This window comes from Jaculus jaculus, chromosome 2 (assembly GCF_020740685.1).
Source record: "Jaculus jaculus isolate mJacJac1 chromosome 2, mJacJac1.mat.Y.cur, whole genome shotgun sequence".
Classification (NCBI taxonomy): domain Eukaryota; kingdom Metazoa; phylum Chordata; class Mammalia; order Rodentia; family Dipodidae; genus Jaculus; species Jaculus jaculus.
This window is the reverse complement of record NC_059103.1, coordinates 59,052,029-59,070,305: the sequence shown is the minus strand read 5'-3', so window position 1 is coordinate 59,070,305 and position 18,277 is coordinate 59,052,029. Positions and strand designations below refer to the sequence as shown.

At 45.2% G+C, this 18,277-nt stretch overlaps 1 protein-coding gene across 6 annotated transcripts in view; it reads right to left on the bottom strand.

The window, feature by feature from the left end:
- Positions 1–8,265, bottom strand: part of Colec11 (collectin subfamily member 11) — a 40,109-nt gene extending 31,844 nt beyond the window's left edge. For 4 of the 6 annotated variants that reach the window (XM_004656877.2, XM_004656879.2, XM_004656880.2 and 1 more), the window contains exon 1: positions 8,127–8,256. In XM_004656877.2, the coding sequence (XP_004656934.1) occupies positions 8,127–8,256 (130 nt within the window). Of the gene's footprint in view, positions 1–5,772; positions 5,806–8,126 lie in introns of those variants that run through there. The other 2 variants (XM_004656878.2, XM_045144282.1) reach the window with 2 other exon arrangements.
- Between the last annotated feature and the right edge of the window lie 10,012 nt (positions 8,266–18,277).

Here is an 18,277-nt window from a genome sequence, read left to right as displayed (position 1 = left end):
CATAGATAAAGCCCAGTTTTTAAGAACCTTATCAATACTGCTTTTCTTTCTTTGTTTTGCTTGCTTTCTTTCTTTTTTTCTCTTGCTTGCTTGCATTAGTTTTCTTTCTTTTTTTTTTTTGCTGTTGTTCAAATAAAGTTTACTTTAATAGATATTTATTAGTCTTTCATAGTTAAAAATACCTTGTGCAATAGCACAAAAGTATAAAATGTGTGTAATTTGGGGTGAAACACATGATTCTGATGATTTTGTTAGTTTTTAATTGAGCCCTTAATATATGAATATATTGCAAATTGGTCATCTTCTCATTGGGTTATTGTCTTATGACCCTCCTCCCTACCCCCAATATTGTTTTTCTGGAACTCAGATCTTTTCTTGCTGACGCGTGATCCGTAGGTATGCCTGGCTGGCTCCTCAGCAGCCTGTGCCAAGGCTGTGGCTGGACCTCTCTTTCCTTGTGCTTGGGAGCCTGATTCACTCAGCTGCGTCTATCATAGTGGTCCTCCTACACACAGCTACAGAAAGTGAGGTGTGAGCATTTCTGCATATGGGAAAGAATTCCAATCCTCTGCCATTCTCCACTGACCATCACACTTGACCTGGTGAGATGCCCAACTGAGATTATGGGTTCCCTAAATAAATCCCCAAATGAACAGCCTGACCTGATAGACATGCTGTCTACACAAAAGCAAAAGAGCAAAGCAAGCAGGGCAGAAGCTTTCAGAGGACAGGGATGGAACATCCTGATGTCACCTGGGCCTCAGCCACAGGATCCCAGACCTTGTGCTGAAGAGCCTGTGAGCTCTGTGAGGTGGCACAAAGCCAGCCTGCACACATGGCCCTGAAGCTGAAAGTGGTTTCTCTCTCAGCTTCTAAAATGGCAGCACTCCAGCAAGAGAAATGTCACTAACGATTAATGTGCCATCAAGAATCACCACACAGGGATAGAGGATAGCTTAGCAGTTAGGGCACTTACCTGCAAAAAGTAAGGTTCAGTTTCCCAGTACCCACATAATCCAGGTGCACAAGGTGGTGTATGCATCTGTAGTTCATTTGCAGTGGCTAGAAGCCCTGGCATACCCATTCTCTAGCAATCATCTATCTATCTATCTATCTGCCTCCCCCCCCCCTTTCTCTCTCTCTCTCTCTCTCTCTCTCTCTCTCTTTCTCAAATAAACACATAAATTATTTAGTTTAGTGGCTAAGGCATCTGTCTGAAAAGCCTAAGGACCTAGATTCAATTCCCGAGGACCCACATAAGCTAGATGTACAAGGTGGCACATGCATCTGGAGTTTGTTTGCAGTGGCTGGAGGCCCTGGCACACCCATTCTCTCTCTCTCTCTCTCTCTCTCTCTCTCTCTCTCTCTCTCTCTCCCTCTCCAAAATAAATAAATAAACAAAATATTTTTAAATAGCCAGAAAAATAGATTTACCATGTGACCCAGTTATAGCACTCTTAAGCATATACCTTAAGGACTCTTCTCACTATCTGAGAGATACTTGCACAACCATGTTTATTGCCACTCTATTCACAGTAGCTAGCAAATGGAATCAGCCTAGATGTCTCTCAACAGATGAACAGATAATAAAGATGTACATTTACACAATGGAGTTCCATTCAGCAGTAAAGATATATGGAATTATGAAATTTGCTGAGAAATGAATGGATCTGGAAAGGATTATACTAAGTGAGGTAACCCAGGCCCATAAAGCCAAATGTCATATGTTCTTTCTCATATGTGGAACCTAGCTACAAATGTTTAGACTTGTGTGTGAACTGAAACCAAAAATTGGTAGCAGAGGCCAGTAAGCTAGAAAATGACTGCAGAGGAGGGAGGACATAAGGGGATGGCATTGTATATATGTTAAGTAGAAGAACAAATTACAGAGAGTAGAATGGCCTAAGTGAGGCCAGGGGAAGAGATAGGAAGAGAGGGAAAGGAGGGAGGGGTCAAAAGAGATGGGAAAAGGCTGAGTTCAGAGTCAGCCTGTGCTGCAGAGTAAGGCCCTATCTCAAAAAATATTATGGCTGGATGTGGTGGTATACACTTTTAATCACAGCACTGAAAAGGCAGAGATAGGAGGATCACCATGAGTTTGAAGCCTACAACTACATAGTAAATTTTAGGTCAGCCTAAGATAGAGTGAGACTGTACCCTCAAAATAAACCAAAAGAAAAAAAAAAAAGAAAGAAAGATAGATCTGGGCCTAATGGAACATGCCTGTAGTCTGTACTCAGGAGGCTGAGGCCGGAGTATTGCTGTGAGTTCAAGACCTGTCTGGCCAATATAATGAGTACTAAACCATCTATGGATACACAATGAGACTCTCATTAAATAAACCCAGGTTGGAGGGATGGCTTGGTGGTTAAGGCATTTGCCTACAAAGCCAAAAGATCCAGGTTTGTTTCCCCAGGACCCACGTTAGCCAGATGCACAAGGGGGTACATGTCTGGAGTTCATTTGCAGTGGCTGGAGGCCCTGGCAGGCCCGTTCTCTGCCTCTCTCTCTCTCTCTCTCTCTCTCTCTCTCTCTCTCTCTCTCTCTCTCTCTCTCTCCTCTCTCTCTCTCCCCTTCCCTCTTTCTCTATCAAATAAATAAACTAAATTAATTTAATTTAATTTTTTTTAAATAAATAGACCCAGTGTGATGGCACACACCTTTAATCTCAGCACTTGGGAGGCAGAGGTAGGAGGATCACCATGAGTTTGAAGCCATCCTGAGACTACACAGGTCAGCCTAGGCTAGAGCAAGATCCTACCTCAAAAAAACAAAAATAAATAAACAGGGCTGGGCGTTTGCTCAGTAGTTAAAGTACTTGCCACACAAGGTGGAATACCTAAGTTTAGATCCCCAGAACCCATGTAAAACCAGATACTGGCTGGGCATGGTGACACACGCCTTCAACCCCAACAATTGGGAGGCAGAGGTAGGAGGATCACCATGAGTTTGAGGCCACCCTGACACTACATAGTGAATTCCAGGTCAGCCTGAGCTAGAGTGAGACCCTACCTCAAAAAAACAAAAAAATAAAAATAAAATAAAATTTATAAAACAGATTCTGTAGTGAGCAACTGTAATCCCAGCATGCCTGCAGAGAGAAGGGAAGAAGAGGTGAAAGGCTGTCCCAGAAGCATCCAGACCAGTTAGTCTAGCAATTCACTGGTAAACAACAAGACCCTGCTTCAAACAGAGAACAAGGTGCGAAGCTTTCCTCCACCTCCGCCACTCATGCTGTGGCATGCACATGCCTGCACATCCACGCAAACACAGACAGAGAGGAATGCTGAGAGTGAGCGTAAACAGCAAGGGCCCACCTGAGAGCGTGTGTGTAGCACTCACCCTTGCAGTGAGCCCTCCATGGAGAGGTGGAAGAGCAGGGCCAGCAGTACAGTTCTCCACCACCCGTGAGGCAAAACATTAGTACAAAAAAGTTCTTCACAGAAAGGCCCAGTAATAAGAAACTGTGACGTTTTGCTGGGTTTGTCTTGATATTATCAAGTTGAGATTAATTTACAAATGTCCAAGTCCATCTTATAGGAATTCCAGAAACAGAATGACATGTGGAGCCTGACACAAGGTGAAGCATCACTGGCCATGCTTTCCCAGAACTGAGGAAAGAAAGGCATGACAGAAAGAAGACAATGAGGGCTGGAGAGATGGCTTAGTGGTTAAGTGCTTGTCTGTGAAGCCTAAGGACCCTGGTTCGAGGCTCGATTCCCCAGGACCCACGTTACCCAGATGCACAAGAGGGCGCACGCGTCTGGAGTTCATTTGCAGTGGCTGGAAGCCCTGGCGTGCCCATTCTCTCTCTCTCTCTCTCTCTCTCTCTCTCTCTCTCTCTCTCTCTCTGCCTCTTTTTCTCTCTCTCACTCTCAAATAAATAAATAAATAAATAAATGAACAAAAAAAAATTTTTAAATAAAAAAAAAAAAGAAAGAAGACAATGAAAGGCCCAGGGAGAACCACACAGGAAAATCAGCGGCAAATAGTGAAATGTTTCAGGGGACACTGCCAAGCATTAAGAACAAAGTAAATGCTCCTGGAGCTGCCCAAGAGGAGGCATATTTAAAGTCAGATTGACATAAGAATTCTCATTACGTAGCACAGGATGCAGAATAGAACATTTAATTTTATTATTTATTTGAGAGAGAGAGGCAGATAGAGAGAAATAGAGAATGAATGACCATGCCAGGGCCTCTAGCTGCTGCAAACTAACTCCAAATACATGCACCACCTTGTGCACCTGGCTTTACATGGGTACTGGGGAACTGAACCTGGGTCCTTTGGCTTTGCAGACAAGTGCCTTAACTACTAAGCCATCTCTCCAGCCCAGTACTTACTTATTTGAAACAGATGAATGGCCACAGATGGAAACATAGGCTATGAAAGCTGTGTGAGTGGCATGTCCACATGGAGATTCCAGTCTTGACCACAGCCTCCCCAGGCACCAAAACCCAAGAGAGGGCTGGAGAGATGGATTAGTGGTGAAAGTGCTTGCCTTCAAAGCCTAACAACCAAGGTTCTATTCCCCAGTATCCTCATAAGCCAGATACACAAGGTAGCACATGTGTCTGGAGTTTATTTGCAGTGGCTAGAGGCCCTGGCATGCCCATTTTCTCTCAAGAGATCTCTTTCTCTCTCTCTCTTTCTTGTTCTCATTCTTGCTCATGCTCTCCCAAATAAATAACAAATAAACAAATATATTTTTTAAATGGCTCCACAGTTAAGGCACTGGCCTGAAATGCCTAATGACTACAGTTTGATTCCTCAGTACCCATGTAAAGCCAGATGCACAAGGTTTCACATGTGTCTGGAGTTTGTTTGCAGCAGCTAGAGGCCCTGGCATGCTCATTCATTCTCTGTTTCTCTTTATCTGCCTCTCTTGCTCTGTCAAATAAATAAAGTTAAGTATTTAAAATACAAACAAACCAACTCAAATAAGTAAGGGCCAGGTACACATTCTAGGAACCTTTTTGAGCAGTTTCAGAAAAGCTGGCAGATATGTTATAGCTTCTTCTTTGTGGGCACTGATGGAGCCAAGGACACCAGAGCTGAGTCTTCATGGAGCTTGTAGCTCATGGGAGAGAGGGGACATGGCAGCAGGTTGCTGTGATACTCTCTTCACCCTCATCCTAGCTGCAGTCATTTTTGGTGGCTTCTAGAGTGGTGGGCTTGCTGTCTCTATGGTGGCTAGAGGCTCTAACATGCCCATTCTCTCTATATATCTACCTCTTTTTCTCTCACTCTTAAATAAATAAATAATTTTTAAAATGGGGACTTGAGAGTTGGCTTAGTGGTTAAGGCATTTGCCTGCAAAGCCAAAGGAACCAGGTTCAATTCCCCAGGACTCACATAAAGCCAGATGCACAAAGTGGCACATATATCTGAAATTCGTTTGCAGTGGCTAGAGGCCCTGGCATATCCATTCTCTCTTTTCTCTCTCTCTCTATCTGCCTCTCTTTCTCCTTCTCTCTCTCTCAGAAATAAATAAAATTTAAATAGATAGATATATAGATATTGGTTAAAAAAAAAAGAAAAAAAATAAAAAATAAAAGAGAAAACAAGGGGCCTGAGAAGGTGGTTAAAAGCACTTGCTTACTAAGCCTGCTAATTCCCCAGTCACCTATGTAAAGCCAAATAGGCATTCATCTGCAGCAGCAAGAAACCCTGACATGCCCATATACATGAATGTATGCATGCACATGCACAAGCAAATAAATAAATAGTTTTGTAGAAGAGAGAGAGAAAGCCAAGCATAGTGGCACACACCTTTAGCCCAGCAGTCTGGAAGCTGAGGTACGAGGACCACTGCAAGCTTGAGGCCAGACTCAGGATACAGAGTGAGTTCCAGGTCAGCCTGACCTAAAGTGAGACCCTGCCTTGGGGAAAAAAAAAAAAAAAAAAGAGGAGGGACAACAGATCTGCCACACAATTTCTACCTAACCTCCTCTTCCACCATTTACCTGTCTCTAAAATGATTTAAAAATGGCTCAAAAAGATCCCAGCTCATAAAAAGATCCTGAAACAGCACAAAGCATGCTCCCTAACAGCGTTCAGTGACACTAAAATAGAATGAAGAATAAAGCATCATTGAAGACATTAAGACCTTTCAAAAGATGAGAGCTGACATGAGGATCTTTTTTAATCATTCATCTAATCAGAAAAGTCTCTTCACATGAACACCAATCCCCTGGGGCTTCTGCTCACTTGACACCCCTATGAGAACAGGGCCAGCCGCACCTGACCGAGAAGGGGTCATGAAGGGAAGGAGTCATCCTGAGCTTCCCACTGCTGTCCCTGGGAAGTATGCTGTTACACAAAATTGTTTCAGGGCTATGAAAATGGCTCAGTCTTAAAAGCACTTGCTGTGCAAGCCTGATGACCAGCATTTGAATCTCCAGAGCCCATGTAAAGCTGAACTCAAGTAGCACATGTGTCTGTAATCCCAACATGCCTATGGTATTGGGAGGAGTCAGGAGAATCCTGAAGTTTGTGGAAGGTGAGGATTGATGCCCCAGTGTTTTCCTCTGAACTCCACATATGCACCATGGCACACACATGCCCAGACATGCATACATATACACATTCATACATATACCAAATAGATAAATAAGTTGTTTTAGGGCTGGGAGTATAGCTCAGTGGTAGAGCATTTGCCTGCCCCTGGGTTCCATCCCTAACATCAAGAAACAAAACCTTGCAATTTATAGCCAGGAGTGGTAGCTCAGTGTCTATAATCCCAGCACTTTTGAGGCCAAAGCAGGAGGATCACTGCAGTTCCAAGGCCAACATGACCTACATGGTGAGTTCCAAGCCACTCAGGACTACATAATGAGGCCCTGTCTTAAAAGGAAAACAAAGAGGCTGGAGATATGGCTTAGCAGTTAAGGAACTTGCCTGTGAGTGAAATATAAGGAACCAGGTTCAATTCCCCAGGACCCATGTAAGCCAGGTGCACAAGTTGGCACATGCAGCTAGAGTTCGTTTGTCGTGACTAGAGGCCTTGGTGCACCTGGTTTCTCTTTCTTGATCTCTTCCTCAATCTCTCTGCCTCTCTCTCTCTCTTTCTCTCTGTCTCTCTCATAAATAAATAAATAAATAAATAAATAAATAAATAAATAAATAAATAAACAAACTTTTTAAAAAACAGTAATTTGTTGTGGCCTTTGCCTCTGAAGGGGCAGCACTCGGGACCACGGTAGCCCTTCCTGACAGCCTGCCTCTGACTTCCGCTGTCCCTGGCGCACAACACTGAGTGATCTTCAAGACCAATGGCTGTTGAAGTCCCTGCTCCCAGCTAAGCAGGGCTTGAGGGATTCTGTGAGTACCATCTCAGGGTATGCATGCCCCTGCAGGCAATGGTGGGATTCCTGCAAAGCTCTCCACTTACCCAGGGACACAGTGGCACATAACCTCTCCTTTGTCAGGGATTGATTTCAGTCTAACTCACTACACAAAGTTCTGACAAGTCATTTCTCTAATCTTAAAGGCTAACATTCAACTGCTCATGTTCCATCATCATTAGCACTTCTGTCTCCACTCTCAAAGAACAAAGAAAAAGAAGCCAGTGTGCACAACTTTCTTGCCTCACTGTGAGTCTGTGAACACAAGCTTTTGCCTGGGATATATTTAGGGTGATATCTGACCTGACTGTGAAAGTTCATGCCCATTATTTTCATGCTGAACATGAGGCTGTCATGCTTGCTGCCATACTTTGACTATCATTATACCTGTTCCTAAGACTGAGCAGACATACCTACAAGCAGACTTCATCCCAGTAGGCCACAGGATGAGAACACACAAATATCACAGTGCAGGAAAGAGATCTATCTCAGCCTACAAAACAGCCAATGGGTCAGGACTTCATGTAGGATTCCCATTGCTGACTTCAGAATTATCTAATTCCTTAATTCCTTGGCTGCGAAAAGTTTAGACAGCACGTAGACCAACCCTTGGTTTTTACAGACAAAGAAAGCAAGGCCGAGCAGATGGGCAGATTTGCCCAGCTGCACTGGAACTAGAGCTAGTCTTTGTGTACCTCTGCTGAACTGCCAGGCTGCCCCAGAGACTAAGCCACCTGAAGGCAGTGAGCAAGACCAGGGCCAGAGCAGCGGAGCCATTACCTTTGAGGCCGGGGACAAGAATCTGCACAGAGCAGGCATCATCTACGGTCTGTTGAGGACAACCAGACGGCAACAGTGACAGGAAGGCCAGGCTGATCAGCATGCCTGCAAGAGCCAGGTCCCTCATCATTGTTAGTGCAGGCAGGGCATTGACTCCTGAAGGAAGGAAGGCATAAACAGTGATGGGAACTCGTTGCAGAGCAGACCACCCTTGAGGTCATGCTTGTGGCCCTCCCCTCTGAGTTTTGGTGCCTCACTCACTGGCTCACTCACATGGAATCACAAACCTCCACTGAGAGTCTCCAAGGTCCCTGGCTAGCCAGGGCACTTTGTGTGCCCAGGCTGCCATGCCTGAGCCTTTGCTGACAGCCACCTGCACTGTCTGACAGTGCTTGGGACCTGCCATTGAGTACAGGAACTTCCAGGAGTTCCACCTGGTCCTCAGAGCAGACTCTAGTACAGACATGACAGGGGACCCTGCACAGGGGACATAAGCATGGGCCTCCTGCAAAGAAGGGGGAAGTCTATGAGGACACAGTCTGGTACCAAGAAGCTTCTTGTTGAGTAGTATAATTCACAGTTAAGGAATCCATGCCCCATTCGTAGAGAGACCAGGGTACCAATGGTCAGCAAGCCATGGCTTCCTCATGAGAGCCCAGGAAGGAGAGGATAGTACTGCACTTGAAAAGCAACTGACCTGGAGCGGGACATATAGTTACAAGTCGCTTCAGGAAGTTTGTGTCTCACTGGCTTGGGAGAGGGGGCATTCACACCTTGAAAGAAAAAGGACAATGTGAACCACCGGACTCAAAAGAAGAGAGGCATAGAGAAAAGAAGGGAGTGGAGAAGGGAAGCCAGGATGAAGGCTGGAACCCAGTGGGGAATATGATGTGGACCTGCACACAGGAACAGGCGGCTCCTCTTGGAGCATCAAGCCATGAGAAAGCATTGCCATAGCTCACTCTAAATGGCTTCTGATAGTGCCCAGCACCCATTTCCTGAGTCAGTCAGATATTCAGCATTTCTGGGTGCTAACCCTATGTCAGGCATGGGTCTAGGTGCTGGAATGAAGCAAGAGCTGTGAGTTATCATTCTTGTTGGGAGAGAGATAGACAGATGGACAGGTGAAACCGAGGGTATCAGGGAAGCGCAGTACTCTCCAGGCAGAAAAAGATAGACAAGTTGGTCTGGACATGTGGGTGCTGCTGTATAGAGACAGGGACTGGGGTCGACCTCCTCGATGAGGCAACAGGAGGTTGGGTCACCGCACACATGGGGTCTGGGGAGATAGACACAAAGAATGCAAAGTCCTAAGGGAGCTGTGAAAGAAGCCCAGGCTTGGTGTCACTGTGACAGTTTTTGGGTCAAGCAAATTGAGACAGAAGCTTTGGAACTAGAGCTTTATAAAAGGGCCACCCTGCAGGATGTGATGGTGCATGCCTTTAATCCCAGCACTCAATATGTAGAGGTAGAAGGGTCATGGTGAGTTTGAGGACAGCCTGGAACTAGAATAAGTTCCAAGTCAGCCTGAGCTAGAGTGAGACTCTACCTCAAAAAAAGGGGGGTGCACCCTGGCCCTTCTTTGGAGACTGGATTTATGGGACTAAGAATAAAAAAGAAAGCAAGTTGCAAACAAATTTCAGGCAAATGCGCCCCCTTGTGCATCTGGCTTACTGGGTTCTGGGGAATTGGACCTGGGTCCTTTGGCTTTGCTGGCAAGTGCCTTAACTGCTAAACCATCTCTCTGGCCCCTAAAATTTTTATCAAGATAAAACCAGTACTGTTCACAAAAATCAAGGTGTCTGTTCACTGTATTATTAGACTTAATATTTATGCCTGTAACTGAAAATGTTCTTACGATATGTGGTATGATGCTGTGCAACTCTGACAGATGAAGCATAATGAAAATGTTATTAGGAATATGTTTGCTGTTTTGATTTTCAAATACATTTTAGTGAATATATAATGATTATATCTGTAAATGCTATCTGTAACTTGGAGTATACTAATAAATTTGTAAGGCTTATAAAAAAAAAGAAAGAAAGGAAGGAAGGAAGGAAGCTGGGAATGGTGATTCACACCTTTAGTCCCAGCACTAGGGAGGCAGAAGGAAGATCACCATGAGTTCGAGGCCACACTGAGGTTACACAGTGAATTCCAGGTCAGCCTGAGCTACAGTGAGACCCTACCTCAAAAAAAAAAAAAAATGATAAAGGATGGAAGGAAGGAAGAAAAGCAAGGAGACTACACAGAGCAGACAGCAACATGCAGCATGCAGCATGCAGCATGCAGCAGCAAGGTGTAGCAAAGGTGCAGTGCATAAGTGGAGATGAAGAAGAGCTAACAGTTTCATTTTCGCTGATGAATTGTATAGGAAACAAGAGAGAAGGGGCCCACTAAGGCTTCTGAGCAACTGGAAAAGTACAGGTGCTACCAGGAAGAGAACCAATGAGGGTGGCAGTGTCAGGGTCAGGTTTGACTTTCCAGTGGAAGGGAACCATGAGGCTCCCATGGACTGGCCAGTAGGCAGTGAGACCTGGGTGAAAGAGCAAGGGTTTTGCTCACCTCAAAGATGATTCCCTGCATTTCTCACCACCAACTCAGAGTCAGCCCTGCAGACCCAAAGCAAGAGCCATATGAGCTGCCAGAGCAAAGCCATTGGAGATGAGGGACTGCATACCAACAGCCCAACAAGATTGTCCCTTGTTCATCTCCCCATACAGAAACTAGAAAATTGGTTGGAAGTCAGGCGTGGTGGTGCACACCTTTAATCCCAGCACTCGGGAGGCAGACGTAGGAAGATCACCACGATTTCAAGGCCACCCTGAGACTACACAGTGAATTCCAGGTCAGTCTGAGCTACAGAAAGACCCTTCCTCAAAAAGAAAATTGGAGTGGGAGAGAACCCATATTTGGTATTGGAAACCAGGTCAGCATCCTATGGTCAGGAAGCTCATAGACTTCAGAGAAAAGCTCCCATTGCTCTCTAGAGAGAGTGGGCTTGCACACAACAACTGTGTCCCAACTTTGCATATCTCCTTTATCCCAAGTTGTCATTCTTTGCTGCAGAATCTGTTTATTTTACAGAAGGCAGACAAAATGGAGAAGAACCAAGTCCATCTATAGAGCAAAAAGACAGCTGACTGCCCATCACAAGATGTGCCACCTCTACCACATCTGCCAGGGCCCAGAAGTTGCAGAGGATTCAGCAACATAAATGCTGTTCTCACTGCTAGCCTGACAACCAGCTCCAGGGTGAAGGTGACAGACACAGAGATCAATCAAAACCCATCAAAGCAGAAGTCCCGAGGCTACAGAAAACTCAACTCTAATCTGACTGCCAACAGGCCTGCCATGGCTCATGGAACATTGTGGAAGAGGGGGTAGAAAGATTGTAAGAGCTACATAGTGGGTAGGAATGCTCTGAAGCATGGTCCTCCTGCTACCCCACAGGGACTAACTAAGGTCTTCATGACCCCACAGTGAATACCATAACCCTACTGAGGAGGGCCCTCAGGGTAACAGAAGCAGGGAGGAGGGGATAAAAGAGTATAACATGTTATAATCTAAATAATAAAATGAAATTTAAACTGAAAATAAAAAGAAAATTGGTAGGCACTGATGACCTTGTAGTCCAAGTCCCATGGAGCCCTCATAATCCATGGGTACCCCATGTCTGGCTGTGCTGACATCCACTTTGACAGTATCAAATCTGCTATCCTTGCTTCCCAGGGTTCTCTCAGAAATGTATGGCAGGGTCAATCCCCATAGACACCCCATCACAGTCATGTTCAACAAAAGAAAGCTGCATCTTATGATCAGGAGCAAGCCAGTCCCTTCAGCAGAAGGGAAGCCATCTGCAACTCCTCTCCCAACTCTGAAGAGTCTCTGTAAATGACAGTAGGAAGCCAGGTATGCTGGTGCACACCTTTAATCCCAGCACTTGGGAGGCAGAGGTAGGAGGATTGCTGTGAGTTCAAGGCCACCCTGAGACTACATAGTAAATTCCAGGTCAGCTTGGGGTAGAGCAAGCCCCTACCCTGATAAACTAAAAAAAAAAAAAAGAATGTTTTTTATAATCATGGAAAATGTTAATAAAAATTGAGAAAAAAATGACAGTAGGAGAAAAATCTATATGAGGATAGCTTTTTGTTGGGCATGGTGGTGCACACCTTTAATCCCAGCACAAGAGGCAGAAGTAGGAGGATCATTGTGAGTTCAAGGCCATCCTAAGACTACATAGTGAATTCCAGGTCAACCTGGGCTAAAGCAAGACCCTACACTGGAAAAAAAAATAAAAAGACTGCTATTCTGTCATAAACTCTAGATGTTAATGGTTCATCTGAAACCAAAGAAAGGCTTAAGGAAGGAGACAGAATGGGGAGGATACAGGAGGGGAAGGGAGGCCAGGAGTGGACACAGTCAGGATCAAAGGGTCTGACATGCCACTGGGGAATTGAAAAGAGTTTCACTCACCAACCCCAGACCTTAATGAAAACCTAGTGATATGAAGGAGAAAGCTACCTCCCATCAGAAGGCTCAGGGAAGGAAGTCACCTCACAGCTCAAATCACAGAGCTCTCAACATGCTACAGACTACAGACTTCCCTGACCTAAACAGTGATCTGTTCTTCATTCAGGAAACTAGCTTATTGACAAAGTCAGTCTGGATACATGCATGCACACAGGGCCGCAGCAAACACAGAACTCTGAGGGAGCCAGGGATTAGTTGATAAAATACTACCACATGGTCACATGTTTAAAAGCTGAAAGAAATCAGCAATGCAAAAAATTTCATAGAGGGCAGTTGGACTTAGGAAACAGAAGCAGGAAGACATTAAACTGCAAAAGTATGGTAGCCCTTACTGTTGTTGCTTTCCTGGAAAAAAGTAATAATAACAAGAACCAAACCAGATTGCCAGGCATGGTAGCACATGCCTAGAGGTAGAGAAGATCACTGAGAGTTCAAGGCCATCCTGAGACTACATAGTGAATTCCAGGTCAGCCTGGGCTAGAGTGAGACTCTACCTTGAAAAAAACAAAGAAGACTACAAAAGATCTCAGTTCTCATCATGAAAGCAGAGGGAGGCATGTGTGGCTGAGGAAAGCACCTACTCAGGCTCCTTGGGGTGGGGCACTCCACAGGCGTGAGGCCACAAGGCAGTCAGTGCACACAGCACTCTCCCAGGCAGATGAGATGCTTCACTTTCTGATGGAAATCTTCAAACACATACAAACTAGTACAATGATGTGCTCACTTCGGAAGATTAGCACAGCCCCTGTGCAAGGATGACACACAAATTCATGAAGCAAACTACTGCTATGAACCTCTTTGTGCACACAGCTCAGCTCCAGCAAGGACCAATATGCAGGCAGGATTCCTCAGATTCTCTTCCAGTTTCTTGTTATTATAATTAATGTATATCAAGGCATACACATAAATATATAAGAATTATAATACTAAGCCATAAAGAAAACCCACTCTGCTCACAGTAAAATATTGCCAACTCAAATTTCTCCTGTACCACTTTCCTAATACTGCACCTTCCCAGAGTGATAGCCATCCTGAATTCTATGTGTTTGTTGGGTTTTTGTTGTTGTTGTTGTTGTTTGTTTTTGTTTTTATTTTTTGAGGTAGGATCTCACTCTAACCCAGGCTGACCTGGAATTCACTATGTAGACTCAGAATGGACTCAAATTCATGGCAATCCTCCTACCTCTGCCTCCCAAGTGCTGGGATTAGGGCATACACCACCACTTCTGGCAATCCTGAATTCATAACTTGCTCCCTGCAGTGGTTTAGGTAGCACTGACTGACTTATCTCAAAGAGAGGGAGAGGAAGAGGAGTAGGCAAATGTGGAGGTTCACGCCTTTAATCCCAGCACACAAGATGTTGTGGTAGGAGGGTTGCTGTGACTTGGAGGTCAGACTGGGCTAGAGTGAGTTCTGAATTAGCCTGCTCTAGAGTGAGACTCTGCCCCCCAAAATAAAGGCAATAACCCTTCTGCACACACTATGTGCCAGCCCCATGTCACTTCTCCCCTATCCATGAGTATCTTTTCTGTCTGCTTTTGTCTGGGCCAGCGAACATGAGATGGGGCCCTGTCCTCCAGACCTTTCAGGTCTTTGCCCAGGATGTGAATCCTGCCTCAGAATGGTGGGCACGGGGAGCTGGAGAGGACACCACACCCGCCACAGAGCCCCAACCCCAGAACCCTAGCTCTCAGCTGTCTCTCAAAGAGGAATTTGGTTCTATAAACGAAGACTCTGCAGCAAGCTCAGGGTCGCTTTAAGCACAACATTCTTATCTCCCAGTCAGGGACCAGGGCCTGAGGCCCCGGGTCCACGAAAGAGAAGGCTTTCTGGGAAGAGGGATTAAATGTGGAATTCACTGAAGAAACATATTGTAAGAATGAATTGGTAGGAGGAAACGTATGCCCTGTACTACCAAGCACACAATTCTACATGTTTAGTAAATGCTCACCCCAGGGCCCAACATCTTATAGACACTGTAACAATCAGCTGAGAGAGAGCACTGGAGAGTTGACAAAGTGACCCTCCCACCCCTGCTGTTTTTATCCTCCAGTGGTGATGTGACCCCCTAGGAGCTACAAGTAAAGATTTCCACCTTTTCCGGTTCTTACCAAGAAGCCAGTAAGAAGTTTGTCTTCTGGCACAAATATCTCAAAGTCATAGATAAAACCGCAGAGTTGTGAAGGTTTAGGTCCCTCCTCCAGTTGTGAAGGTTTAGGTCCTCCTAGGCTGAGCAGGGTCTCATGTCAAATCAAAACCCAGGTGTGGTGGCCCACACCTTTATTCCCAGCACCTGGGAGACAGAGGTAGGTGGATCACTGTGAGTTCGAGGCCACCCTGAGATGACACAGTGAATTCCAGGTCAGCCTGGGCTAGAGTGAGACCCTACCTCGAAAAACCAGAAAGAAAGAAAAAACACAAAAACAGTTCCACACAAGCAATGTCTCTGAAGCCTAATCATTTAAGTTTGGAGATATCACCTTGCAGCAACTAACACAACAACCAGTTCCCCAGCCCGGTGTCGGCTGCCCTACGGAATTGCTCTACTTTCTGGTGTTTGAGACAAGATGACCCGCGGAGCATTAGACCCTCTTGGGAGAAATACCCCTGCCTCCCTCCTGTGCTCCCCGAACAGGGTGCTTGCTCGCTCTCTGCTAATCCCTACAAACACTGCTCGGGAGTAGCTGGGCTCTGGGGCCAATGATTCCCCAGATTGGAATTAGAAACAAGTGTTCCACCTTTTGGGCACTCAGTAACCTAAAGTGGTGGTAACTCGTTCATCTATATCCACCATAATGGATCAGAATCTGCTCCTCAACAGGCCTCCTTAAGTTTTTACCATTCACTAGTAAACTAACCAAACTCTGGAATCCTGGTTCGTGACTTAAGACTCTATGCTGCCTGGATCTAAGAACAAATTCCTACCTGGCCCCTGCACCCCAATTCCACTTCTAGCTCGGTTTGGAATTCTGCCTTCCTGTCAGTGTCTCTCCACATCTGTCCAACCCTGGTCCAGAGTCCCCGGGCAACATCTCCTACCTGAACTCACACTAGGCGAGCGGGCCGTGCTGACAGTCGTGGGCCCGTGGGGACACTGCACTGCGGAGCCTCATGACTGCTATATACAAAGGCCCTCCACAGCCCAACACTCTGAGAAAACCCCTGCTCAGGCCATCAGGCAGTCCAGCGAATGCACAGGATGGCTGCAGCCTTATCTCCAAGAGCTTCCTGTCTGAACACATCAGCTGGCCTGCAGGGCCAACTGGAGTGTGGGAAGACTGCAGAGCTGGGATATGCCCTACCAACCCCCACCCCAAACACCCTCCTGTCCTCACTTTTGGCTTTTCCTGGTTTTTTGTTTTTTTTTTTCCTTTAAATGTGTAGGCATTCCTTGAATGCAAGAGCAGTTTGGATTATGTAGTTAGTTCCCCAGCCAGGGCTATATAGAGACCCTATCCCCCCAAAATAATTAGTAAATTAAATTAACAAGCAGAGACTGGGGAGATGATTCAGTTGTTAAAGGCACTTGCTTGCAAAGCCTGTTAGCCCAGGTTCGATTCTTTAGTACCCACATAAAGCCAGATGCACAAAGTGGCACTTATATCTGAAGTTTGTTTGCAGCAGCATGAGGCCCTGGTATACCCATAACCACAAAAAAATTTAATTAATTAATTAATTAGCTGGGTGTGGTGGCACATGGCTTTAATCCCAGTGCTTGGGAGGTAGATGTAAGAGGATCACCATGGATTCAAGGCCAGCCTGGGACTACAGAGTGAGTTCCAGGTCAGTTTAGGCTAGAATAAGACCCTACCTCAAAACAAAACTAATTAATTAACAAGCAGTCATACTACAGAGATTCAAAGGTATAAAGACTCTGTGGTCAGCTGGGCAAGCTTAGCTTCTGGGCAGTTTGGGAAATACAATCCTTTCTTCTTCTTTTTTTATTAATTACTTTTTTATTAGTTATGCACACAGTGTGTATACAACCATGTTTGTACCTCCCTGTCCTCCCCCCTCCACCAGGACCCTCTTCATTGGGGAATGTGGGTCTTGCATTGTGGGGTTAGCCATCAGTTACAGGGAAGAGGCAATGTCTCTGTAAGATACATGAGTCAGGCATGGTGGCGCATGCCTTTAATCCCAGCACTTGGGAGGTAGAGGTAGAAGGATTACCATAAGGTCAAGATCACCCTGAGACTACAGAGTGAATTCCAAGTCAGCCTGAGCTATGGTGAGACCCTACTTCAAAAAAAAAAAAAAAAGAAGAAGAAGAAGATGCATGAAACCAGGCTGGAGAGATAGTTTAGCTGTGAAGGGGCTTGTCTTCAAAGCCAAAGGAACCAGGTTTGATTCCCCAGGACTCATGTAAGCCAGATGCACAAGGTAGTATATGCATCTGGAGTTTGTTCGCAGCAGCTAGAGGCCCTGGCTCACCCATATTCTCTCTCTCTCCCTCACTCTCTTTCAAATAAGTAAATAAATTTAAATTTCAAAAAAGATATATGAAACTATGAACAAACCAGATGTGGTTGTGCAGACCTATAATCCCAACACACAGGAGGGTGAGGCAGGAAAATTGTGAGGTCCAGGCTAATTTGAGGTACACAATATGACTCTCCAGCAAAAGACCTCTCAGGGCTGGAGAGATGGCTCAGCAGTTAAAGTCACTTACTTACAAAGCCTGATGGCCCTTGTTCAAATCCTCAGTGTTCACATAAAGCCAGATGTACAAAGTGGCACATTTGTCTGGAGTTTGTATGCAGAGGCAGAATGCCCTGACACATCCATTCTCTTTCTTTCTCTCTCTCTCTCTCTCTTTCTATTTTTTTCTTTTTGGTGGGGGGGTTCAAAGTAAAGTCTTGCTCCAACCCAGGCTGACCTAGAATTCACTCTGTAGTATTGGGGTGACTGACAACAATCCTCCTACCTCAGCCTCCCAAGTGCTGGGATTAAAGGTGTGAGCCACCATACCCAGGCCTAAGCTTTCGTTTTTGCTCTCAAATAAATATTTTTTTTAACAAGACTTTTGAGAGAGAGAGAAAGAGGCAGAGAGAATGAGAGAGAGAATGGGAGTGCCAGGGTTTCCAGCCACTGCAATCAAATTCCAGATGCATGTGACCCCTTGTGCACTTGGCTTATGTGGGTCCTGAAGAGTTGAACCAGTATCCTCTGGCTTTGCAGGCAAACACCTTAATCGCTAAGCAGCTCTCCAGCCCTATAAACTATTTTTTAAGTATTTATTTTGGGCTGGAGAAATGGCTTAGAAGTTAAGGTGCTTGCCTGCAAAGCCAAAGGATCCAAGTTTGATTCCCCAGTAGCCATGTAAAGCCAGATGCACAAATGGTACATGTGTCTGGAGCTTGTTTGCAATGGCAGAGGCCCTGGTATGGTCATACCTATTCTCTTTCTCTCTGTGACTGCCTCTTTCTCTCTTTTATAAATTAAAAAATTATAAGAATAAAGGTTTCTCAAAAATTTAAAAATTAAAATTAATAGCCAGGTACAATGTTGCATACCTTTAGTCCCAGCACTTGGGAGGCTAATGTAAAAAAAAATTGTCATGAGTTTGAGGCTAGCTAGGGCTACAGAATGAGTTCCAGGTCATCCTGGGCTACAAT